The sequence below is a fragment of the Onychomys torridus genome, chromosome 18, assembly GCF_903995425.1.
Source record: "Onychomys torridus chromosome 18, mOncTor1.1, whole genome shotgun sequence".
Lineage (NCBI taxonomy): Eukaryota > Metazoa > Chordata > Mammalia > Rodentia > Cricetidae > Onychomys > Onychomys torridus.
In genome coordinates, this window is record NC_050460.1 from 41,990,762 (window position 1) to 42,017,147 (window position 26,386).

General features: G+C 42.1%; 1 protein-coding gene across 5 annotated transcripts in view; it reads left to right on the forward strand.

Moving 5' to 3' along the window:
• Micu1 (mitochondrial calcium uptake 1) overlaps positions 1–26,386 on the forward strand; it is a 160,942-nt gene that overhangs the window by 41,867 nt on the left and 92,689 nt on the right. For 3 of the 5 annotated variants that reach the window (XM_036167618.1, XM_036167617.1, XM_036167619.1), the window contains 3 exons: positions 3,539–3,701; positions 13,186–13,229; positions 21,282–21,293. In XM_036167618.1, the coding sequence (XP_036023511.1) occupies positions 3,539–3,701; positions 13,186–13,229; positions 21,282–21,293 (219 nt within the window). The remainder of the gene's footprint in view (positions 1–3,538; positions 3,702–13,185; positions 13,230–21,281; positions 21,294–26,386) is intronic. The other 2 variants (XM_036167620.1, XM_036167621.1) reach the window with 1 other exon arrangement.

The following is a 26,386-nucleotide window of genomic DNA, read 5'->3' on the forward strand; positions in this document are numbered from 1 at the left end:
CCGCTTCAGTAGGAGTTCGTGGGCTGCAGGTGGTGGAGTGGAGACAGGGTGTTCGGGATCTGTCATTTCTTGGCCTCTCGGTCCTGCACCAGCAGGTGGGGAGGAGGGCTACCTAACTTCCCCAGACCTTCTTTCACCGCTGGGGCAGTGGGAGCGTGAGCTCGGTCACGTTGTCACCTGAATCAAGTGTTCTTCCCCGGATGTCTGTCGTTTCATCCTGCTGTTTTAATGTCAGCTTTTTCCCCCTTTGATGCTGAGGATAGGACCAAGCCTGAACTCTGTAATCAAACTATTTCTCCCCAAGCTAATGATGTGTTTTAATTCTCCTGATATACAGGGGACAGGCTCCGGGCCATTTAACCTTTAAAGTTCCTATGGCTGGGCCTTGTTGCCACTTATTTTAAGTGCCATTCAGTTCCTCCAGTCTCTGTAGTACTTGAATATTGGCAGTCGGACTCTGAGGCTTGATTAGACTTGTCTTTGGTCCCTGTAGCCACACAAGTGGTGGCAATGTTGTTTCCTGTTACCAGTAAACTTGTAACGTCTGCCTCCTCCTCCTCTTCCTCTTCTCTTTTTAGATTATGTGTTTTTATGTGTATTTAGATATATCTATTTTTATGTGTATGAGTGTTTGTTTGCATGTATGTATGTGCAGCACATGTGTGTGGAGGCCACAAGAGAGCTCCAGGTCCCCTGGAACTTGAGTTACATACAGTTGTGAGCTAGCATGTAGCTGGTGTGAATCAAACCCAGGTTCTCTGAGAGAGCAGCAAGTGCTCTTGACCATGGAGCCATCTGTCCAGCTCCTTATTTTTCCACTTAGCAGCCATGGTTATCAGTCCTTTCTGGCTACTCATTAGTGTAGTTCACACATAAAAATAATCCCTGAATTGGATTCAGTTATACTCAGCAATTTTATGGAAGATACGTCTTAACATAATGATGATTAAGAAAGACTGATAAATGATGGAATGAATCATTATCATTTCCTTAGTGAATCTCTGAGCATCCCCCAACCCCTCAGTAGTAGCCTGTCACTGCTTCCAAACTTTGTTCTTTTGGACTCTGTGTCCTAAATTCCTCCTATAGTGATTTGGTGAAATCACTGAGTCCCTAAAAGGAAGTAGAGTTGATATGGAATAATCTCCAGGATATGATGCTAAGTTAGAAAAGGCAATATAAATATACTAAATGCTACCAATATGTATATATTGAATGCTACATATATATATACACACTAAGTGATACCAGTGTGTACATACTAGATGCTACCAATGTGTACATACTAGATACTACCAATGTGTGCATTCTAAATGCTACCATGTGTGCATACTAAATGCTGCCAATACATACATACTAAATGCTGCCGATATGAGGATTTACTAAATCTATTACTTTTCTGAACCTGTTGTTTCAGGAAAAGCTTCCTAACCACGCAGAACCATTAGTTTATATTAACACTACATTAGTGAGTGGAAATGTGGGCACTCGAGGCAGAGGCAGGCAGATCTGTGAGTTCAAGCCGACCAGGGATACATACTGCGACACTGCCTCAAAGAAAAAATGAACAAAAACACTATAGCAGAATGTATATGCTCAGCTTGTGGTCACATTAATAGTGTTCTGTAACATAATTTACTAAATCTTGCAACAGTCCAGAAACCTGATTCTCAGACTTGAAACTCCTGATCTCAATGTTTTATGACCTTATCTTTCTGCCTTGAATATGGTTGATTTTACCTTTTAGTTCACAAAAGCCCCTGCCCTAGACATTCTGAACCACTCTCTCTCGTTCTCCCCACCCCCCCTACTCCTGTCTTTAGAGAGGGTACAAGAAATACCAATGGGCCACAGAAAGGTTATTTCTTCTGTAGCCACTCTTGCCAGCAAATAGGCGTGGTCTAAGTGCAATGCCTTTGGTCTAAGACATGTAGCCGAGCCTCAAGGCTGTGCGGGGATTAAGTAGTTCTTGCTGTGTTTGCCACATGCTCGGTCTCTTAGTCTTCTGTGAAATCTCAGATTTGAGATTTTTTAAAAATTTGTGTATGTATGTGAGTGTTTGCCTGAATTGTGTGTCCGAGCACCATGTTCATGCACTAACCTCAGAGGCCAAAAGAAGGCATCAGATCCCCTGGAACTGGAGTTACGGAGAGTGGAAGCCACCTTGTGGGTACTAGGAATTGAAGCCTGGTCGTCTGGAAGAGTACCCAGTGCTCTTAACCTCAGAGCCATCTCTCCAGCACCCTAAAATCTCAGATTTTAACGCAAGTTCTCGTTGAATTCATTCCCGGTCACTAGAACCACATGTGGTGGTGGAACTAAGACCTTTGCTAAACTGTTGCTGCCTCTTCAGGGATAACGGATAGAATAATGGCTGTGTTAATTGGACACATTTAACATGAGGGTAATTTTGAAAGCATTGCCTGCTTTATAGACACGGAACTAATGAGTTTTTAGGTTTTATTGCATCGACACATTTTTATAAGATACTATTTAGTAGTGTCTACCTCAGCATATGAAACTAAGGATGGGGGGCTGGGGATGGAATACACTTGGTGCGGTACTTGCCTGGCATTCACGCAGCTGTGGGTTTGATCCCTGAGCTTTATAAAGTGCGAGGTGTAGTACTGTGCACTGTAATGCCTGCATTTGGGAGTCAGAGGCCAGAGGATCCCAAGTTCAAGGTCTTCCTTATCTACAGAGCAAGTTTGAGGCCAGCTGACAGACTTGAGACCCTGACTTACAATAATAATAATAATAATGTAAAATACAATTCAAGTATTAGAGACCTTTTTTACTAAAACACGTGTGATTGGGATAGTGTGTTGTGTACTCAGAAGACTCACATGTCAGACACGTGAGCTGTCATAGTAACACGGCAGACTTTCACTAAAGCGTAGCAGTGCTTACTGTAACTTTTACTCAAAGGTCTGTGCACTGCCCTCTGTTTCTTTCTAGATTTGCTGCCTAGGAAGGTTTTCCGCAAATTTGCCTAATAATAATGTAGTCTAAAATACTTCGGACCGGTAAATAATTGAGCTTGCGTGATACATATCTTGTTTTTCTATGGTATCATTTCATGTATTTAGCCTTACAGGGCCTCTAACTGTCCACACCTGTGAATTTCAAGTCTCTTTTCTCTTTGTACTCAGGAAAAGCCACAGAAAGTGACCCCTCTTTAAAAGTTAATATTTAAGAGCCTGCAGGCTACTGTGTGCAGCAATGCCATTACTAAGGCCTTTTGAATTCTTTTAGTGGCATTTTTAAATTTTACCAGCTTTCAATAACAAGAAATTAAGAAAGAGAGAGAGAGATCTAAACAAAATTCTATGAACCTTGTTTCAAATAGAGTGTGAACGATATCTTGCAAGAACGAAATTTAAAATTTTGAAATTGAGCTTATTTATTATATATTCATATAAAAAATCCAACTGCAGAGAGATGATCAGCTTCTCCCCAAAATAAGATGAGCATTTATGAGAGTCGGCGGACTGAGCAAAGCTTACCATAGTGACAAGCTCTGACTTTCTCATTTTAGGTGATGGAATATGAGAATAGAATCCGAGCCTACTCCACACCAGACAAAATCTTCCGATATTTCGCCACCTTGAAAGTAATCAATGAACCTGGAGAGACGGAGGTGTTCATGACTCCCCAGGACTTCGTGCGATCCATAACCCCAAATGAAAAGCAACCCGAACGTAAGGTTCTAGCATGGGGGTAGGCGTGGGGCACTCGTTTCTTACGGCTGCTTTGCTTCCTTCTCTGGACTTCCTAACGTTTGTGGGTGCAGGCAATAATAAAATCACCATTTGACTGTTAGATGCTTGGAATTGTGCTCAGCTTCTACAGTCCAATGTGGCTGTCTTGTTTAGGGGAACTAGCTGAGATAACCGGTGTGTGGGAAGAAGCAGCATCAAGGTAAACAATTAAGGATGCTTTAGGAAACACTGTGAGAGAATTATTGAGTAGGGTCCTCCAAGCTTTAGATGTTCTCTTGGAACAGCCACTAAAAAAAAAAGACCAGACTCAATGTTGTGATCCACAGTGTCATCAGCATACAAGCAGGGGCATGCTTACCACACAGTGAGTCCGCTAGATTCTTTGACAGCACCGTGCTGATTTTCCGTTCAGTGGCAGCCATGGGACAGCAGCCCTGAGCCTGGTGTGTGGCTCACTGCTTGAGAAGGAGGAAAGAGCTAGCCAGTGCAGACCTTGTTCTCCAAAAGTTTGCGTTGTGCATTTTGACTTCCTCAGCAGTTTCTTAGGCCTCCTGGCTCCAGCGTTTAAGGAAATGGGACAGGAACTGCGGGAGGAATTGACAAAGCATGTCATTGTCATACAGACACTCTGGGAAAGTCACTGAAGGACTGAGGACTGTGGTCTTTAACAGCAGCTGAACCCCAGGGAGAGGAGAAGCTGATTTCTTTCTTCCACAGTATAAACATACCCAAGTTTAACAAGAAATTACACAGCCATTCTAACAATCCAGGAAGCGTAACCCATCAACAGGAGCAAAAGACCTGGGCAGTAATCATCCCTGGTGTGCCCAGGTAGGACACCTGCGGTGGACAGCTCGTGGGCAATGCCTATCCCAAAGGAGTAGTTCAGACAACCAAAGTTTCCGTAGCTTGTTGCTAATATACCTGTCCTACACACACACACACACACACACACACACACACGAAGGGTGCACTTTATATTGAGGTGAAAAGACATATAAGGCAGCAACTCAAAGAAGTCAAAAGCATTAAACACCAGGCAGATATATAAACCAGTACAGGCTGAACACTGTGAATCTGTGATCTGTAATCCAAAATATTTCAAAATCTGAGATGTTTGGAATGTCAGTGTGACATTGTGAGTGGATAATTCCTTATGTGACCACCTGTGAATTGCAGTCAAGACACCAGTGCACAAAAAAATATCATACAAAATTCTCAGAGGGGCTATGTGTATAGGATGCATATGAAGCATAAATGTATTTGATGCTCAGGTCGTGCCTCCTCCGCTCTGTTGAGTGGCCAGTTCTGCTACACAGTCATGGTTTCTTGGACAGACTAAGAGAGCCCTGGCTGTCTAGAGTGGAGAGCGGCTGAGTGACATGGCTTCATTTGGGTTTTCTTTTCCCTCTGTTTCTCCTCAATTCTTCCACACTGATCGCATACCTTTTAGGAAGGCCGAACAAGACATTTACTGTGGAAGAATGCAGGTCACTTGTATTGCAGAATTCCTATTCTCTACATTTTACTGGTTAGAGCCCTCTGATGTTTGATGTGTTTCTCGGTCCTCTGTGTTTCATCCATGTAGAAAATACACAGAAGGTTCTAGGAAAGGGCACTACCATAACACTGTGAATGTTGAAGTCAGGACCCGTTTTATTCTTCTCAAATGTCCCTTTATGTTCTAGTAGACTTGTCGTATATTCATTCAAGAAGGATTGAGTTGCTTTCTGTTCTCAGAGAGTTGTATAATAAGATATATCAACCTTTTCATTGATTGCACTGAACTTTCAATGTAGATCCTTTTTAAATATATATTTAATGGGGTTATACATATCAAAGAGTAACTTCAGGGAGTTAGTTCTCTCCTTCCACCATGTGGGCCTTGGGTATCAAACTCATGTGGCCAGGTTTAATGACCGGCACCTTTAACCACTGGGCCATCCAACCCAAGAGTTAGATCCTTTTAAACTTACTTCAGCCCCTTGTTTTGTGATGGGGGAGGGGGGACGGGACAGAGCAAGTTGTACTCACAAGAAAGATTCTTGGAAAGATTTTCCTGTTTATTTTTATGATAGCATAACATTTATGCCTGCAAAACAGTTAACTGTCCAGATAACAATCTCGTTTCCATCAGTAACTTCAAAGAATGTACTTTGCCTCTAGTGTGACAATGAAAATGAACCAATACTTTAAGATGGGCCACTAAAGACCGTCTCCTCCCTTAAGTAATATTATCTTTATTCCTTTGAAAACAATTACATTTTCCGGTGGTCTCCATATACTCTAGCATTGAACTCTGCAGCACTGTGCTGTTTACTTCTTTGTGTTTATGACGGTGGGGAGTGAATGCAAGGCTTTCTGCATGCTGTGTTAGCATTCTATCACTGGGCCACACCCTCCCCCCGACTTTTTAATTACTGGGAAATGTACTCCATCCACCGAATAGTTACTGAGAGTGCAGTACACAAGCACCCTTCTCATTTACCTGGGAAGCTAGAGTAATGAATAAACGCTTTTCTTTTGAGAATCATGAGGGAAATTTCTGATACATCCAAATGAGATCTACTGGGAAACTGGCTTCATTTTCATTTGCTCATTAGCAAGAATGTTGATACAGCCAAAATAAAGTCGGCTTCTCCTGTGTGAGGCGAGATGGTGAAGAGTGAGGCGTAGGTTTCTAGAGTTTAAAATCTCTATCTTCAGTGGTTAGACTCCAGCCAGCCATTCCTGTCACAGCTTTGTCTTGTCATGACTTCACACATTCTATATACCCAGCAGATCTAAATCTGTGAGGTTTAGTTTTAGAGCTTTTAAAATAATCACAAAGCACCAACTACATAAAGCCCTCAAATTAAATTAAACAGTTATGAAATGAGCTGATGAATTTCAGAGCAAAAGGTGAATAAGAATGCTTCCACACTAAATATCAAAACCGCGTGTATACAGAGTAGCCAGAGTTAAATGTGAAGAGCATGAAAAGGAAAACAACATCACATGCTCCTTGAACAACCTCACCCCCTCTGTGAAGCTGATGTGCCACACCGTCCCTGGATATAAGTGCGTGACTCTGGGGGCCGCTTCAGACTGGGGGTGTGGAGTGGTTCTCGCTGTTGGAGTAAAACCGTTTCTCTCTGGGTGTGGTGGCCACGCCTTTAATCCCCGCACTCAAGAGGCAGAGGCAGGCAGATCTCTGTGAATTTACGGTCAGCCTGGTCTACAAAGTGAGTTCCAAGACAGCCAAGGCTAAACAGAGAAATCCTGTCTCGAAAAACCAAAAACACAAACCAAACAAAAACGTTTCTCACAGCCATTTGATGATACAGGTAATCAAAAGCGTGGAGTGGGGATGAAAGTTCCATGAAATGAAGGAGTTTGGGGCAGAGCACAGCACAGCACACCCTACGGCAAAGAGGACCTCTGTTTCCTTTCCACTGTATCAGCCTGGTTCGCTTTTCGTCTACACAGGAGAATACAGTGTGAATGGAAAAGCAGGTCTCACTGTGTGACGCAGGTGTCCTGGAGTCCACATTCCTCTAGGATGACTCTTCACCATTTTAAGGATAGTCTTGCCTATAAAGAGCACTTTTAGCTAGTGACACATAATTTTTATACTTGATCAGGTATTGTAAATATATTTGTGTGGTACTTCTTTCCTTCATATACCAACTGCATTCTGCACTTATTTACTTACTTACAGGGTTTCACTGTGTCTGCTTTTACGTTTAATCTCCTGCAGTGTCTCCTATAGTGCGGGCCAACTGCAGCCGACCCCCCAGTTCTTTATGGCCCGCGAACAGAGAACAGTCGATCCATTTTTAAAAGGACCTCAAGACTGAAAGGAACACATGACTATTTTATGACATTTAAGACCTTTATGCAATTCAGACTTCAGTGTTCATAAGAAGTTTTATGAGCATAGCACACTCATTCCTGTATGACAGTTTGGGAGCTGTAAGAGCACAGTGGAGTAGTTGTGACAGACCATAAGCATTTGGCCTATAAACCTGAAGTATTGATTTTATGTTCTCTCAGAAAGGAAAGCGTGCTAGCCTTTAGTATAGCGCGTTGTGTGGGAGTTAAACATGGGTTTCCTGAGTGTGTGTGTTTTCACAAAATTACTGACATATTCAGAAATCTAAGCACTTTCAAAACAATGCTAACTTTTGGAGATACTTAGAGCCCGATATGCTGTTATATAGAGAATAGCCAATATTTTTTTAAATTTGCTATAAAGATCAGGTCTCACTCTGTAGCCTAGATTTGATTTAGAGCAAAGTTTGTTTTGTTTTAAAGACCAAAAAAGTAAACATTTAAGGCTTCGCAGGCGAAAAGGCCGAGCAGTAAATGCTACTCTCACCTCTGGGGCTCGAAGGAAAAAGAAAAAAAGACAAAACAAAACACAGTGAGTTGGCTGGATGTGGCCTGAAGGCTGTCACTCGCCAAACTGCCCCTTCCGTGAACTTGTTAGGATTGAATGATGTGAGGACATGCAGGAGGAGTTCCTATTGAGATTAGATTTGCCTGCTGATAGGAAGGACCTCAAAGCCTTGGTGAACATGATTTAAGGAGAAAAGGGAGTGTGAGTTGAAGTCAGTTTGCAAGGTCTGTTAGGCTTATAGACATAACTGATGAGTCATAATTACTCAGATAAAAGTGTTGAGTTTAAAAGTTGACACAGTGGACATGGCAACCTGGATGGGGAAAAGCCCACATGGCCTCCAGCCTACACGAAGAACTATGAGCAGCTGAGGAGTGCTGGGAGCAGGAGAGGAGGTCCTCCCCAGGGAAGAGCACCAACTGTTGTCCAGTGCCAAAAGGTCAGCCCTGAAGACATACATACAGGTACCATTATACAGACTGAACAGATTATCTTGAGGAATGTATATGTATATACATCATATACATATTTGCATACAATAACAGTTAGTGAAAAAATCAGCCATGAATTTGAAGGAGAATGAGGAGGGGTATATGAGGGTTTGGAGGGAGGAAAGGAAGGGAAAAATGGGGTAATTAAATTATAATCTCGCCAGGTGGTGGTGGCAAACGCCTTTAATCCCAGCACTCAGGAGGCAGAGGCAGGTCAGCCTGGTCTACAGAGCAAGATCCAGGATAGGCACCAAAACACCACAGAGAAACCCTGTCTCAAAAAAACAAAAAACAGGGCTGGAGAGGTGGCTCAGAGGTTAAGAACACTGGCTGTTCTCCCAGAGGTCCTGAGTTCAATTCCCAGCAACCACATGGTGGCTCAAAACCATCTGTAATAAAATCTGGCTCCCTCTTCTGGCTTACAGGTATACATGCAAATAACACTGTATACATGATAAATAAATAAATCTTTAAAAAAACAACAAAACAAAAATTATAATCTCAAAAAGATTTTTTAATTTTTACAAGTATTGTTTAGATACAATATTGTTTAGCCATGTGGCCTAGATTTATTAAACATCATCATTTTTTCCTTTGTGTGTATTTATGTGTGTATGTGCACATATGAGAGCATATTTGTGTACACATAAGTGTGTGAGCATATTTGTGTGCACATGTGTGTGTGTGTGCATATAGTCAACTTTGCTCCATCCACCTTGCGTTTTACAGAGTCCCACACTATCCTGGAGCTGGAAGAGTTAGGCTTGCTGTTTCTCCCTGCCAGCTCTGAGATTGCAAGCCTGGGCCACCACATCTAACTTTATCATCATGTTTCTCATGAACTTTGAATGCCAGTTCAGAAGTATCAGACCCACACCCAAGGCGAAATAGCCAAGAGATATGCTGAAATCTGAAACTCTGATTATAAAAAGATAAACACTTAGTAAAGGCCAAGAAGTACATGACTAGAGAACGTGAAGGCTCCTAGAAGATAAGATAGATTATCATTCAAACTCTAAGGACAGACACACTGTAACGTTTAAGATTATGCTAAAACCTCTAGTATTCCAGATGTTTTATAAAAATTGGAAATCTTGAAATTTTCTATTTTACAATGAAGGTATCTTATGTGAACTCAGAAAAGACCTTGAAGTTTGTCACAGTTTACATGTTCTGAATTTATTACGTGCCTGCTTGTGGTAATCCACTTAAATAGTCTGGCCTTTGAGTACGCCGAAATGGGTAAACTGCTGAGCTTGTGTGTAAGCGCGCTGCCCCGTTGCTCTCCAGAATGCACATCTCAGTAGAGGTGCTGTGGTCACTGACAGCCGCTCTGTGTTCTCATGAACTGGCAGTTTCCATGCTAGCATGGCTTGGCCTCTGAAAGTTTGTTGTCCAAGCAGGTGGTAGAAGGAAAGATTTGAACTGGGGAAGATGTAATGCTTTGGAAGAGGGCGTGGACCATCACGTGGGCCGTTGCTTGTGTCCTCTTCAAGAGCTTGTCATTCATTAGCTTACATTTTGAGCTACCACCCCCCATTCTTATATTCTCCTCAGGTTTTCCTGACTGCTTTGTGGGTTGTTTGATATTTTTACTGTCTTTTATTTTAAGTGATCTTTCTGTGTCTTGACTATATTTAGTGATTGTCATGGGGATTGCACACTTCTCACCGTGTACCGAGAGAATGTGATTTTACCCTCCTTACCACTGCAAGCCCCTCCCACTCTGTACTGCGGTACGAACTTGGGAGAAGACAGTGCTGTAGCTCTCAGAGATATCGATTGGCTGGGGAACCGTTTTTTGCTGCTCTTTTATCCTCTAGTGCCCACTTTCCTCCGCTGGCTGCCGTGCCCTGTCTCTGAAGACTAGCATGACTTTTCCAGCAGGTCTCCTGTACTTGGAGTTGTGCTTTTCCTTCATCTTGCAATGTTTGTTTTGTCTTTATTCTTCTTGTTCGTTTGTTGTTGTTTATTTTTTCAAGTCAGGGTTTCTCTATGTAGCCCTGGCTGTCCTGGAACTCAGTCTGTAGATTAGACTGGCCTTGAACCCAGAGAGATCTGCCTGTCTCTGTCTCCTGAGTACTGTCTTTATTCTTTTTTTTATTTTTTGAAAGGTTTCTTTTACTTTATGTGCACTGGTATTTACCTGCATGCATGTCTGTGTGAGAGTGTCAGACCCCCTAGAACTGAAGTTTCATATAGATATTAGCTGCCTGGGAATTGAACCCAGGTCCTCTGGAAGAGCGGCCGGTGCTCTTAACTGCTGAGGCATCTCTCCAGCTCCCATTGTTTTTATTCTTTAAGGGTATTTTCACTAAAAAGGACACACAGGGTTGGAGTCCTTTCCTGTCAGCCCTTGAATCAGCTGCCTCAAAGTTTTTTCTTTGTCATTTTTTAGTAGATGTTTTTAATCTTTTTTTTAATTTAATGTATATGGGGGGGGGGGGCTTCTGACTATCTTAAATCTATAACAAAGTTGCTGAGGCAGATAGCGTGAGTCACAAGAGTTAAGGTCCATTTCTGAGAAATACGGATATTTTAGGCACAGGTTAGACTCGCCATCTAAGGACGTTAAGTGATAAAGTATGTAAGATGAGTACAAGGACATTGACCTTACACAAATGACTCAGAACTTCCAGGTCCTAATTCCCTCATCTGTGAAACTGAAATGATAACTAATTTATAGATCAGTAGAAAGTTAATGTTCATCAATAGATACATGAAGTAGATATGCAAACATGTCTGCATTGTGTCATTTAAAACAGGCATTTTCCTCTAATTACTACACAAATGCTGCTATTTTAGTTATAATGCGTGACGTATACTACAGAAGTGCATCCCACTTGTCCTTCTTTGTAAAGGGCCTTTGGCAGTCTGTAAACTGCACACTGCTCTCATGGCCTTTCTCTGTGTCACTGCTGCTGCAGTTAGTAAGCATGTATCTTCTTAGTTTATAAGTTAAGACATAATGATCCTTCCTTCCTAAGAGACCAGGAGCTTTTACTTCCTGGGAGCCTGTGAGGTGTCGGTGCTGTGACGTTCACAAACAGAAAGACAGACACTGAATGTAGATAGGTTCAGATTCATCCTGCTGAGAACTCTTTGTCAAGGTTCTTTTTTTTTTTTAGTAGTCTCATTCCCATTCTGGAAAAGGGGTAGCTTAAGATTTTCTGCACTATTCCCTCCCCGCTTGTGAATAGGAAATGGTCCTGCGATAATATTAATACCCTCGGGTTATGTCTGTTTTTCTGTAGTCTCCACTCGTGTGCGTGCGTGCGTGCGTGTGTGTGTGTGTGTGTGTGTGTGTGTGTGTGTGTGTGTGTGTGTGTGTAGATTATCTCATGTGTCCCATCCTGGCTTGAACAGGTGGGTAGCTGGGGAGGGCCATAAGCTCTGGGAATGGAAGCAGTGCCCATTACAGGTGTGTACCACCATGCTTGACTTCAGTGCTTTTATTATAGAAGTTTGTTCTGTCTTTTTGAATAATGCCATTTTTAATACTGTGATGGTTCAAATTAGAATTGTCAAATTTTCCTATCTTTTCTGACTGTCTGTTTGCTTTTTGTTTGTTTGTTGTAGTCAGTGGCCTTATTTGTTCAGGACAGGGTTCTAGAAGCCGAATTACGATTTCAGGAGAAAATGTAATTGTTGCTAAGATTCCGTCTCAGAGGGAGATGTAAGCAGCATCTTCCTCTCCTCCTTAGGTCCTGGTAACAAACCAAGGCACAATTCTGCTGGAATTCACTCAGAGTTTGAGTTTACGGGGCTTCCTTAGAGTGTAATTGAGGGATTACCTACAGAGGTATGGGTGCTCCTCCCCACCTAACAGGCCACACTGGAAAACCTTTCCCAGTAGGGATGAGGGCTTTCTCACAGCTGCATAGATGGAGCCCCTCTTTCCAGTCTCCCCTGGCCTGTATTCTCTAGTCCCTCCAGGAGGCCATAAGGCAGAGGTGCATAAGGCAGGTGGTAGGGCAAAGCTAGAGACTCAGGTGAATGCCTCCACCGCCTGCCACTCCATGAGGGGACATAGACAGTCAGCAAGCCCACCTGGGATGATCCCGTTGCTGGGAGTGCAACGGAACTCCCAGGGGGGTAGTTGTGAGGCTTGCAGGACACTCACTCACAAGGTAATCATTATTAGAAGCAGAGATGCAAAACAAAGCTTCTGGTGCTGGCCCCATGTTCGGGAGCTAGTGTGAGGACGTGTAGGTAGACCAGCACCTTTCACGCAAGTCAAGAGTTGATATTTGTCTGCCAGCACTGTCTGAAAATGGGGCAGAATAATCATTCCTGGGTGGCTTTGGATAGATATTGTAGCTAAGCCATCCAGTATATTTAATTGAATAATTTTAAAAAAACCGAGCAGGACGGTGGTCATGCACACCTTTAATCCGAGCGCTCGGGAGGCAGACGCAGGCGGATCTCTGTGAGTTCGAGGCCAGGCTGGTCTGTATAGCGAGTTCTAGGACAGCCAGGGCTATACAGAGGAAGCCTGTCTCAAAACAAACAAGCAGACAAAACCGAGAGCTGTCGTGTGTTTCTGGTGAGCTATGAGCAGAGGCTAATTATTTTTTCCTCTCTTTTTCAGACTTGGGCCTGGATCAGTATATAATAAAGCGATTTGACGGAAAGGTGAGCATCCTGGCACTCAGGTGTCCTATTTTCATCAAATCATGTGTGGCAGATCCGCGAATAGCTCTTCAGCTGCTGAGAAGAGCGTGTTTAGGTTCCAGGGCCTGCGTCTCCAGGAGCGCCTACACAGAGAATCAAGCTGGGTTTTTTTGCTAGGTTTGTTTGTTGTTTTAATGCCTTTCCATGTAAGGTAACTCATGGTTTGTCTACTCCATATATTAAGGCTGAATTCAGTGTTTGCTGACTTTTGAATAGTAGCACAAAAGTCATCACGAAGATGAATGAGCTTCCCAGTATTACATTCACATTTCATACGATCATCTACCTGATTGAACCTTCTGACAGTTTATAGCACTAATCCTAACTGTAAAACCATAAAAATCTCTATGGTGCTTTATTGTAACAGTTATAAAGAAGTCTCCTGATATGCGTGTGTTTACATTGTACTTTCAATTCTTTACTTTGTACCTGATGGAGAAATCACATTATACCACATCATTCTTAGGCATTGAAAGGGAAACCTTCAATTTTATTATCTCATAAAGCGGCCAGCTAAACATGATTTTCCCTTTCAGGATAAATTCTTCAAAAGGAGAAAAGAAAAGTTTACACAGGGTCGGAATGAAAGTAAAGGGTCAGTTTTTAAAGTATTTTTTAATTAAAATATAATGATATCATTTTCCTTCTTCCTTTCCTCCCTCCAGACCCTCCCATGTACCAGGCCTCTTCCTTTGTTATTGTTACATGTATGTGTGAATGCATAGATATATAAATACAACCTGCAGAATCTGTTTAGAATTGCTTGTATGTAGATGATTTCAGGGCTGACACTTGGAAATGGATAACCAATTAAGGGGCTCACCCTTGTAGGACAACTGAATCTTCCTCTCTAGTTCTTTGTCTAGGGGTAGAAACCGTGAGAGTTCTTCATGTCCGTTGGCGTGGTCAATGTTGAGGTCTTGTTTATGCAGCCATAGAGTGGAGGTGCCGTGGGTGTAGCAACTTCCCTGTTGTTTCCAGGAGACACAGCCTCACGGTGGACTTCCTGTTCTCCTGACTCTCAGCAGTCTCTCTGCCCCTCTTCCGTACTGTCCCCTGAGCCTTTTGCAGGAGTGGCAGATGCACCCCCGGGCCCAGATCCCCTGGGTCCAGATCCTCCACAGCCAGTTGTCCCTGCATCCCATCAGTTGTCTTCTGTAAGGGTCTGACCCGGGGTGCGAGCCACACTTACCTGTGCGTGCAAAGATGAGTATGGGAGTTGAGTTTATGGTTCCAGGGAACAGGTTCTGAAAGAGGAAATATTCTGGAGGAATTTGCTTTGCTCTTTAAATAGACACTCTCTCTCTGTCTCTGTGTCAGTGTGTGTGTCTGTCTGTGTCTGTGTGTGTATATGTCCCTGTCTGTGTGTGTCTGTGTATGTCTGTCATTGTCTGTGTCTGTCTGTCAGTGTCTGTGTGTGTCTGTGTCTGCCTGTGTCTGTTTCAACTTGGAAGATATCTTGTATGAAGTATTTAGAGAATGCCATCTTAGCTTCTTTAAAGAAACAAAACAAACAAAAAACAAACAAAAAAACTGTAGCATTTAACAAAGTCCATCATTTGACCACTAACAAACATTAGCTTATTTGATTGCTTTCTTATTGAATTGTATGTCATAAAAACCAGGACAAATATGAAACAGTAATTTCCTTGGGGTGCCTTTTAATTTTTATATAAATTTTATAGACCCCTTTCCATGTGGATCAGAAAAGAATGGTCCATTTGATACTGACAAAATAGCTGGGTAGTTTTACTGTTATGTTTAATTAACTGGACAGCTCTGATAAGAAGGGAATGAGATGTTCCTACTTCAGTTGATCGGCAGTGAAACTGAATTTGATTAAGCAGACTTTGCATTTTGGTGGGAGTCTTTTTCCAGAGTCCTTTCCTCCCTTGTTAGTGAGAACTAGCTCTTTAAGAACACCAGCTTTTGTCTTGGGAGGAAAATCACAGAGCGCATCAGCCTCACTTTTATCCCTGTTACTTTCAAAGCTGTCTACTAGAGGACTTGAGTAAAGAATGCTGACATCCATAGCTGATGCACGGAGGAGCATGTTTTATAGACAAGGGATATTTTCAGTATCCAGACTGAGATGAAAAGTTTTGAAAGTTTCAAATCTTGGATGACTTCAGATTTTCTCTGATGAAATATTTCAAAAATCGAAAAAACCTATCACAGTGTTGGATATCTAACACAAGTTCACCAACAGCTGAGATATACTCAGCCCTTTCAAGTCTTTTTATAAGTAGCTTGTCTCAGTGGCTAAGAGTGCTAATTAAATAACTAATCATTTATCAGTACGATTAGAAATATGATAAAATAGCATATAGAAATATGTCATAGATTTTTTTTTAAATGCATCCCTTGGTTGTTTTTGGTTTTGGTTTGGTTTTTTGGTTTTTTTCAAGACAAGGTTTCTCTGTATAGCTTTGGTGCCTGTCCTGGAACTCACTCTATAGACCAGGCTGGCCTCGAACTCACAGAGATCCACCCACCTCTGCCTCTGGAGTGCTGGGATTAAAGGCGTGTGCTACCACCGCCCGGCTAAATGTGCCCCTTCTGATATGCATATAGTCCCCTAAGATTTGCTAATGTAGTCATTTCATGTCCCATACATTATTTTTTAATAAAAAATACTTAATTTTCATTTGGTGTTTTTAGCATCTAGTAATTGGCCTATAAAACAAAGCATGTATCTCCACGTGGAGCCTTGTTTTACAGTGGTGTCAGGTATCTAATTTTAGTTGCTGTCTTGTCTTTGCTTATTTCACGTGGTTTATATTTTTTTCCCATTTTATCTTACTCCTTTTTCTTAGCAATGTAAATATAGAAGTTGTACTCTGTATTTTCTATTCCTGTGACATGTGGTAAGCAGCTCTCTTGGAATCAGACACCTCCACATTTTCTCCAGACATCAAAGTGGAGAACTGCGTGGTGTAGATGTGACTATTTCCTGAGCAGGGATGCAGGGATGCTGACTCCGAGCTTTGGTGTCACCCTGGACTTCTCTTCCAAACATGATTAAGTTTTTACCCTGTTTTCAAGCACCACCACACAGGTTCCCATTGAACCAGACTGTACATCACCATCCCATGTCTCATTCCTCTCCCCTCCCTGTCTTTCCAGCCCTCCCTCTCTCCCTCATCTCCTTTCCTACCTGTCAGTCAGTCCGTCTTTCTTGTTTATGATGGGGATTGAACCCAGAGCCTCCTCCATATGCTCTACCACTAAACAGCGACCTCAGCCCCAAAAGTTCTTTAAAATTATTATATTTGCTATAGTTAGGTTTTCTGTTGCTGTGAAGAGACGCCATGACCACGGCAACTCTTATAAAGGAAAACATTCTATTGGAGCTGGCTTCCAGTTCAGAGGGTTAGTCCATTATCAACATGGCAGAAAGCATGGTGGCGTGCAGGCAGACATGGCGCTGGAAAAGCAGATGAGAGTTCTACATCTGGATCTGAAGGCAACAGGAAGTGGCAGTGACACACTGACCTCAAAGCCCACTCCCTAGTGACACACTTCCTCCCACAAAGCCACACCCACTCCAGCAAAGCCACACCTCCTAATAGTGCCACTGCCTATGAGCCTATGGGGGCCATTTTCTTTCAAACTACTACAATATGTCAATGGATTCTCTCCCACTCTGTGGGCTTCCTCTTCACTCTTTGATTATTTCCTCAGCTGTACAGAAGAGTCTTAGGAGGTTCCACTTGTCAGTTGTTGACCTTGATATTCTCACCCTCCTACCTTTGGAAATTTAAAATCAATCAAGCCCAAATTTTGTTGATATATGTGTTCAGGTCTTAGTGATGCTGAATACAGATAAAATAGGCAGAATTTTAATGTTTTGCTTCTGATTTGTATTTTTGTTTACCCACCAATGCTGTCTTTAATAATAGGATGTATTACTTATATTTTTCTTTTACAATAGGGAAACTTTAGGAAAAAAAGAAAAGCCAGATTCCAAACAGTGACTGAGATTGAATGGCCAGCTTCTTGAAGGCAGAAGCTCCCACGGATACTTCAGTTAGATGTTATCGGAGTAGAAATAAAAAGTGAGGACGTGGCTGCTCCATGGTGTGATGGAGGAGGCCTATTGCAGATATGAGGGAGAGCATAGACAGAGGCAGCTGGAAGGTTCCAGCTGAACCGGGCCATGGGGTAGAGGAGGCTGAGAGAAAGTGAAACAGGAGCGAAGGAGCAAAGAGAGGACCTGGGAACCAGGAGAACCAAGAGGTCAAGAGAAGAGCCACGAGGGAGCCAGGAGACCGTGAGGAGGTCTAGCCCAACGGCGGGGCTTTCCAGGAAAAGAGAAGCTGGGGAAGGAAGCAAAGCTCAGGGCTGCAGAGTTTAGGGTAGGGGTGAGGTATGCCAGCTGGATGACTCTGTGACAGGTACTTGTGAGTAGGGCCTGGGGGACACTGGTGGCCAGTGGCCGCTTTGATACATCAAGCAGGCACCTCAGTTAGCCATTTGTCCTGAGTTTCTTTGAGACCTAAGAGTGTGATGACCTGGTGCTTTATAAAAACCCCATTAACATAATCACTGACTGGTTGTCAGTGGTGTATTTTTCTAGTTGAAAATGAAATCTCTAAATAAAAATCTTTGGGTCAAGAGTAGCCTTATATATGTCTTTAATCCCAAGATGCAGGAGGCAGAGGCAGGTGGTTCGTTCGGAGTTCCAGGCCACCCTGGTCTACGTAGTGAGTTCCAGGCCAGCAAAGACTACATAATGAGACTCTGTCTCAAAAAACGGAAAAAGCAGAAGGAAAAAGAAAGGAAGAAGGAAAAAGAAAAGGTCGTGGTCGGATCTCTGCCTGGTTTTTGTATGTCGGGCACTAAAAGTGCTGATACATAAGTACTCATTTCATCTGGGCCATCGCTTGCTTAGGCAGTGCATTTTACACTTTATAAGTTAAGAAAAGAGGATAGACAAGCTAGATCACTGGACAAGTCACACAGCAGGGTGCAGTCAAGCCAACCTGAGTGCATTATCCCACTTTCCATGTACCTAAGGTATTGTAGGATGTAACCCATTCGTAAATAGTGTGAATCCCAAAGACGTGAGGAGAAAGACCAACTCAAATCACCGTGACAAAATTAATTAAAGCAAGCAATTAATTAAAACAAACTTTCTTATTCATGTACATGGACTGCCTCCTCCTGAAGCGTGGTTCAAGAGGTCAGCCTTGGACATGAGGAAGACAAGGTTTTTATAACTCGGCATAGGGGTTTCCCGAAGCAGGATTCGGTGGGCAGAATAGGTGGGGAGGGGGGGCGTGTTACAGAGGCAGAAGTGACCACAGCAACCTTTTGAGACGAAGGTGTTGCAAGGTGGCCCTGAAGTAGTCCTAACAAGCTCTCACAACAAGTGGCCTAAACGATCTCTTAAAACAAAGGCACGGTTGTCGGTTGCCGTGTCCCGCAGCAGGCAGTACCGTGAGCCATTTGTAGTTAATGTTACAGGTGGGGCACAGCCCAGTCCTTGAGAAACAGATTTAATCATAAACAGGAGAGAGCCCAGTTTGTCTTTGCTATACGATGGCTGTCAAGCCTAAGATGGAGGGAGGCTGGCTCATCAAGAGGATTTTTTTCTCATTGAATGTTCTTGCCCTACTACTGTTTGTAAAAAGGAGCAACAGCCACCAACACCCCCACCCTCTACCCTGCTTCCCACCCCACCCCTTCCCACCCGCACCCCTTCATACCCCACCCCTGGCCCATGTTTCTTTCACCCTCTGTTGGGTGGGTGGTGTTCTGCCCTTTTGTTGGTGATGATGGGTTTTGGTTTGGTGGGTTTGGATTTGAGGTTTGGGTGTGTTGAGTTTTGAGACAGAGTCTCAAAGGATTGCCCAGTCTGATCTTGAATCTATGTGTTTAAGCTACTCTGCCTCTACCTCCCAGATAAAGTACAGTTGGAAACCAATAATAAATGAAAAAAAAAAAACAAAAAACATTTCATTTGAAGAAAGAAAATATGAGGTATACAAATTTAATAGCTGGACTTAGAAACTTGAATCAAGTTTACTGTTCTGTGTCCCTCATGTTATCGTATGATCAGTTGGCATTTTGGAAAGTACTGTCTTTTTATTGATCCTGTCCCTCTTGAAGTGATCAGTGTAGTGTGTATTTGAGACACTGGCTCTCTGCTGACTGGGGTCAGGCCATTTGAGTAAAATGTTGTTTCTGTTATGAACAAAACCAGGAGTTTTTTTCTTCCCAGTAATGATTCACTCTGTGTCAGATGGAGCACCATTTGGAAAGCGCTGGTTATGATAACCTTTTTTATGAACCAGAAGTTCAGAGTGTAATTAAACTGTTATAGGAAACTCAGGTGCTGCATCAACATTTCCAAAATCCTTTGGGCTGGCAGCACAGCTCTGTGGTAGAACATGTGCTTCAGCATAGGTGTGGCTCTGAGTTCAGTCCCTCACACAAAAGGGGGAAAAAGTTAATTCTTTGACCCTCACTAAAATTTTCTGTTTTATTTCCCCATCTTTCCTACTCACAGGTTTTAAAATCACTTTCAAAATCCCTTTTCATTTTTTTCTTACAAATTAACTTCAGTTATTTTTCCACACAGTATCACTAAAATAATAATAATAATAATAATAATAATAATAATAGAAATAATAATAATAAATCTAGCTTTGCCATGTGAACTCTTCATTTTCTAAGGGGTTTATTTCCATGACCTCTGTGCCTGCATTGGCTAGCCATGTGGAAGTGGTCAGTAGATGTTATAAAGCATGCTGAACTGGGGTGAAAAATGCAGTCCATTAATTGTACGTCACAGTGTAACATGGTGTGTAGCCGAGCAAGAGTGTCAACTTCAAATGATGACGCCATCCTTCAGATATGGGCTCTGCAGCACAGCTGATGGGTAAAAACACTGTTAGCTTTTTGTCTCTTACCTTATCAGAGAGTTGGGACAGTAAGTGAAGCGGCTTGCATGCTTGTAGCTGTTTCGCAAGGCTATGAGCACGTTTCCTTTATGGAAGGGCTACCTGCTAATGTGTGCATTATCTTTCTGGGTTTTAGCAGCACCATACCCTGTACATAATTGTTCTCAGTTCAGTCGTCTGGAAAAGTCTTCTGTGCCGTCTTTGCCTGGGTTGTTTTATATAGGTCCTCCATTTACCCAAGGGGGACCTGTGCTCTGTGTTCGCAGGAATTCCTTCCCCTCTGCTGAAGAATCCTTTGGGCCTCAGCCTCATCAGTCCCTACTGCAAGTTTGTCAATCACTTGTAGCCCCTGTTTTTCACCCAAGAACTTTTGCAATGATACTGAGCTTGGTTTGAAAGTGATAGTAAGTTTGGGTCAAATTTTATTTCACAGCCAATGAAGTTTACTTACGTAAAAAAGCTTTTTTTAAACCACTTGATGTTTGGAGTGGAACTCAGCTAAATTAACTAACCTGCACTACTCCCCAACATGGCAGCCGACATGATGGGTCTTCATTACACAAGGACAGCCCTGATTCAGTGGAACATAACAGAGGGTCCACATTCCATTCTGAACCACTCCAGTGAACAGTTCCTGATCCTCTGAACTCATCCAGATCTGGTTGTCTGTGTGTGAGTATGAATGGCAAAGCAAGCAATTTGCCATGAGGTTGAAAAACACGTATCTCTAATACTGTGAGGCATGGTAATAGGAAACCTTCAATCCAGAAATGCCTTGACTGATCCAGGGAAGACATGGAGCCTTTGCACGCCTTTAAAAACGTGATGATTCATGTTTTCTCTCTGTAGAGTGTGACGCCATCCTGGAGCTGGGTGGTGTGGTGCTGGGAGGTCATGTTGTAGATCCTTGTTTAATGTGCCTAATGGATAACGTCTAGACATTTGCCTATGTGCTTCAGCCTTCTATTTCCAGGTTGTCGGTGATCATTTCTGCAGGTTGTTCCTTCATACGTTGTGTTTTGTGATCTATATATGTTTGATTTTGGGGGGTTTGTTCCTGTAATCAATGTCAATTTGTTTTCTCTTTTTCTCATCTTCTGATCAGGATTTCTGGCAGGTACTGACTCAGCAGCATGTGCTTTCAATTAATCACTGCTCTGGAATCCATATTAATGCTTCAAAGGCAAAGGTTCAGTGCATGCCCCTGTCCTTCCCCCTCCCCTTCCCAGAACGGTTCGTCCCTGTCACTTTAAATTTCCTGCTTCATCTCTAATATGACAATTCGAACACTGCACAGTCCTTGAGAATGGAGGACCCGGCATAATTCAAAAGGAAGTTTTCTCAGTAGCTGTTGACACAGAAGGACGAGAAGCCTAGCTGTAGTCTTTGTACTACAGCTGATTGTAATAACTGATCATTTAAATGTTAGGGTTGCTTGGGTTCTTTTGTTCCTAATCTAGCATAGAAATGAAGGGCAGTTTAAAGGAATAGATTTACTTTTTCTTTTACATTTCCTAATAAATGCAAACAAGCAGTTGCTTGTTGTTCCTTGCTCAATAAAGTAAACGGCTTAAGAGGACATTGGTGGCATATTTAGATTTGTTATCTTGCCCTTTTGAATGAGGCAATGACTGTCTGTAACTTGGGAAAATAATCGAACACATGGGAAGAATATACAGGTGTAGAGATTCCAAGGACACTCAGAACAAGTACTTTTTAAACTGACCTCCAGATGCTTTCACTCTTTAGCTATAGGGTATACATTTTTAAATTTTATTCACTTAAAACTACTCTTGCATTTTTTGATAATTAGTTGTAGTAAACATATAAATTCAACTTAAGTAGTAGCATCACTTGATTTGGAATAACTGGTGCTATAATTAGTGAAGACCACAGGGCACTCTTTACAGTGCCTTTTCCCCTCTGCTCCTATGTTAAAATGGGGTGTATTTCAGTAGTTCTCCAAACCATTCACCCTGTTATTGGTGGAATACACTATCTTTCATAGATAACTGTGGCATTCACAGTATTCTGAACCAAACAAATACTTCAAATTTCATCAAAATAATTAATTGATAAGCCCATTTCAATGCTTCAGATCCTGGGGGGTTTGTTTCAGAATAACTAGGGTACAAACAAGTGCTAGCCAAAGGAAAACAGGGCTAAGCTTCTTCATGGTAGAGTGCCTGCCTCCCATGAACAAGCCCTGGATTTGGGCCTTAGCACTCCAAACCTTTTAGAAAGAAAAGAGGGTTGATTGATGGTCAATCACATGAGAATGTCTTGCCCATGACTCTCACTGTGGCAGGACAAATGGTTGGGGACAGCTCAGAGTCCCTCACTCTTCATGTATAACCACGTGTTTTTAAAAAGACTTGTCTTCCAGAGAGATCCTTACATCGAGGAGTAAGGAGAAAAGATGAGAATTACTAAGTGCTAGGCAGCCCTGGAATGTACAGCCCCGAGCACTCACCCACTGTAGGTAGTGAGCACCAGTCATTTCGGCTTTCAGTACTCCAAGTACTGTTCTGGTTGAGTGGAGAGTGGAAATAAACCATTATCCCCTTGCTTCAGGAGGACATATACTGAAATCGGAATGATGCAGAGATTAACACCATGGCCTCTGCAAGGAAGGCACACACATTTTGAAGCTGTCTGCATTTTTCTATCATCCATATTTTCCCGAACCTTTTATGGGTTTCTGGAATCAGTAAATAGAAACTGTTTTGTTTAAAATTAAAATTTGAGATGTTAAATATTTTTAAATCAGCTTTTACTGCATCCTTCAGAATACCTTGTTAATTTATATTAAACATAAGTTTTCTTTTATAGATGGTGAGGGAATTGTTCATATTAGTTTCTAGAAACAACGCTTGTTTTGATGATACCATTCCGTGTCTTTTAAGCTCCCCAAGCAAGCAGCAGTCACTTCATTAGAGAAGGTGGACCCTTGCTTATCTCTTTGCAGGATCTGTTCTTTGCATGCTGTTCCTACTGCCTATGGAGAGGCTGGCCCCAGAGGCCTGCTAGCATAGTGCACTATTCTTCAGGCCAACTTCTTAATGACGTCAGACACTCACTCACTGTATTGACGTGGAGTAACCTGGTCTCTTTCCAGTCTCTCGAGTTCCACCACTGCGAAACTCTGGGGATTTAACACATTTTGGTTATTCAGGTTGACAAAAGAAAGATAATGTAATCATTAAGTGCCCCCCAAAAAGAGGTCATTTATTTGCTTGCCTCAAATATTCAGATTCCTATTAATACATTTTTAGATGCATTTTTATTTTAGGTTATGTTGTGTTTGAATTTGAGATCAACCGAACCCATTTGATGTTCCATTGTTTATTTGAAGCATAAACATAACTGGCCATTACATTTCTGACGACACCTCATTTGGCTTTTTCATCCTAGAACAATGTTTGTAGTTCACTCTGGCATGAAGGACTTGGTCCTAGCCTGTCCTTTTCCATATTACTTAAGTCCTACCATGTTTGAAGACCACAGTTACACGATTCTAGGAGAGCTACTCAAAACAAGCCTCTGCTATTTATAGACACGGTTCTCACCTTGTTCTGAACCTCTGCTGATGCCCTGTGGTCATAGAGAAGCTAGTTCTTTGACAATAGAAAGCTGTAAGCATATAGAAGAGCCTTTTATTTTTGAAGTGATGCACATTTTGATGATGAATGAAGTACACACCTGACTAAGTAAAGGCATACTTAATCACTGGCTCAGATTCCCCTCAGATTAGCTGGGACAAGCTAAGCCCCAAAGTTAATGCTCCACAGCAGTGAGTGAGGTTTTCCTTCCTTCAGAAGGGCCCAGTCCTCAGGAACATTTTCAGAAATTGTAAACACCTGTGTGCCCCTGTGCTGTTCACAGCATATGAAGTGCAGTAGTTCCTAGCGTGGGCTGTGGAGTTAGAGTCCAGTCGGTCCAGTCAACTTGGGCCCTTAGTTAACTTGTCTAAACCTGAGTCGTCTTAGAAGCTATCCCAAGCTGAGATTACGGGTGTGACCCAGCATGCCCCAGGTATGCAGCTTCTGCACTGCTTTGGATTGTGAGCACTCCCATCTGAGCTAGGTTCCCAGCCCCATAATTCTTATAAACTCTTGGCACACCTTTAAGGGTCAGTGGTGTTCCATGGATATCTTTTAATGTTTGGTATCAAATTTGTTACTGAAATTCTTTCGCACAGGGCTTCCTGAGAGATAGTAGCTGTCACAGTCAAGAGTGTGAGCAGTGATTCTTGTAATGGACCTTTTATTTTTCCTCATGATACATATTTTCCTTGCTGTATTTTTCCAAATGAGAAAGGATGAAATTACTATGTTGACTTTTAATTTTACATTATGTGTATGCATGAGGTTGTTTTACACAAAGTGACGACAACCAAGATGCTGAGCTCAGGACTGTTGGGGGCAGGGATTGTTTTCTAGGGAGTTTGTGTTTAGCACTAATTTATTTGTGTGACCAAAGTTCAGGTTTAAATTCTTAGATTTGGGTAGCAGAATATCAATAACAATCAAATATAATTTGCCCCACTAAAGCTGATGTAAAGGAGTATACAGTCATACAGCGTCAAAATATATGATTTTCTTCCCCTTAGAGTTTTGATGATACTTCAGCAGATACTGAGGATTCAAATAAATCACTTCAATAAAGTTCTGTCCTTCACTTGAAGTTAATTCCATTCCAGCAGATTTATTTGACTTGTTACTACTGCTTTTAATCATATCATCTGCCGCTGCTGTATTTTAAGCATCTTCATGATGACATTTTCTTTGAGGCTAATGAAATAAGGAGAACATTTCATTCTGGGTAGTTGGGTTGCTCTCAGAGCTCAGGTGGTCAGAATTGGGACTGAAAAGAGAATTGCTTTCTGCAGATGGCATGTACATCATCTCAAGCACCCCTGCCTCAGTTCGTTGCACACTAATTTATGTTGCCTGCAATGCAAAAGACCTTTGAGAAGCTTGGAAGAAAATCTGAGTCAGAGAAGGGGGAAATCGTAAACTGCACTGAGTTGAAAACATTTCAACTTAATTTTTATTTGGCATGTACCAAATCCGACATTTCTGCACAATTGCTTATGGACCAAATCAAGAGGGCATATTTTAGCTGTGCAACAACTTCTGTTTGATTGAGAATAATGAGACTGTTTAAGACTAACGTTTTTCCAAGGCTTTGGCAGCTAGCTGTCTGTGCACCAAGGAGATAATGAAGTGTGAGATTCGCTGCATGAGAAAATCGCTGAATCTTCTCTAACACCCCCTCTCCCCACCGTAACTCCAGGGAGTGATGCTGTTTGCCATTTGGAAACAATAAGCCAAAATCAAGTTTTCTGGAAGCAGTATATCACTGTCATTAATTTTTTAAAGTACAACCACAAATATTACTAGAGGGATTTGAAATCTTTTTTCAGCAGTATGGAGAAATACTGATTCTCCTTTGTTTCTTTTTCACAGTACTGGTGATTGTGCCCAGGGCTTTGCACATGCAGACCAGATGCTTGGCCACTAAGCAACAAATTTTGCCTTTAAAAAAAATGTTTTTTTCAAGACTGGGTCTCACTATGTAGCTCTGGCTGTCCCAAGACTCACTATGTCTAGCCCATATTGGCCTGGAACTCACAGAGATCTATCCACCTGCCTCTGCCTCCCAAGTGCTGGGATTAAAGATGTGTGACACTTTTTAAATGTTATTTTGAGGTAGGGTCTTACTAAGTTGTTCAGTTGGTCAACTCATAATCTGCCTGTCTCAACCTCAGTAGCTGAGATTACAGGCTCGTACCATCACAGCTGGCGAGAAACACTGATAATAAAATAATCCTTAATAAGTGTCAATATTAAAGTAATCCAAAAACTTGAGGTTCATGAAAGTTGGCATCTTAATCTAAGTAGCAGTGCTATGCCCCCCCTTTTTCCTGTATACCACAGATATGTTTAGTTTATAGGTTGCTACATGAGCATTTAGTTTGTGGGTCTGTTGATTTCCAGGAGCTCCTTTTGTTTTGAACTCTAGAACTTGAAAAGTGGATGTGGAGTAGGAAGAATGATGAGATTAAATAGGCTCCATCTAATTGAGTCGTGAAAGGGAAAATCACCTCCTCTATTTTGATCAACCCTGTAACTAACTGGTTGGGAGTCACCACACACTGAATGCTAACACGTTAGAATCCTGGCTGGAAACCCAGCCTCAGGGCCC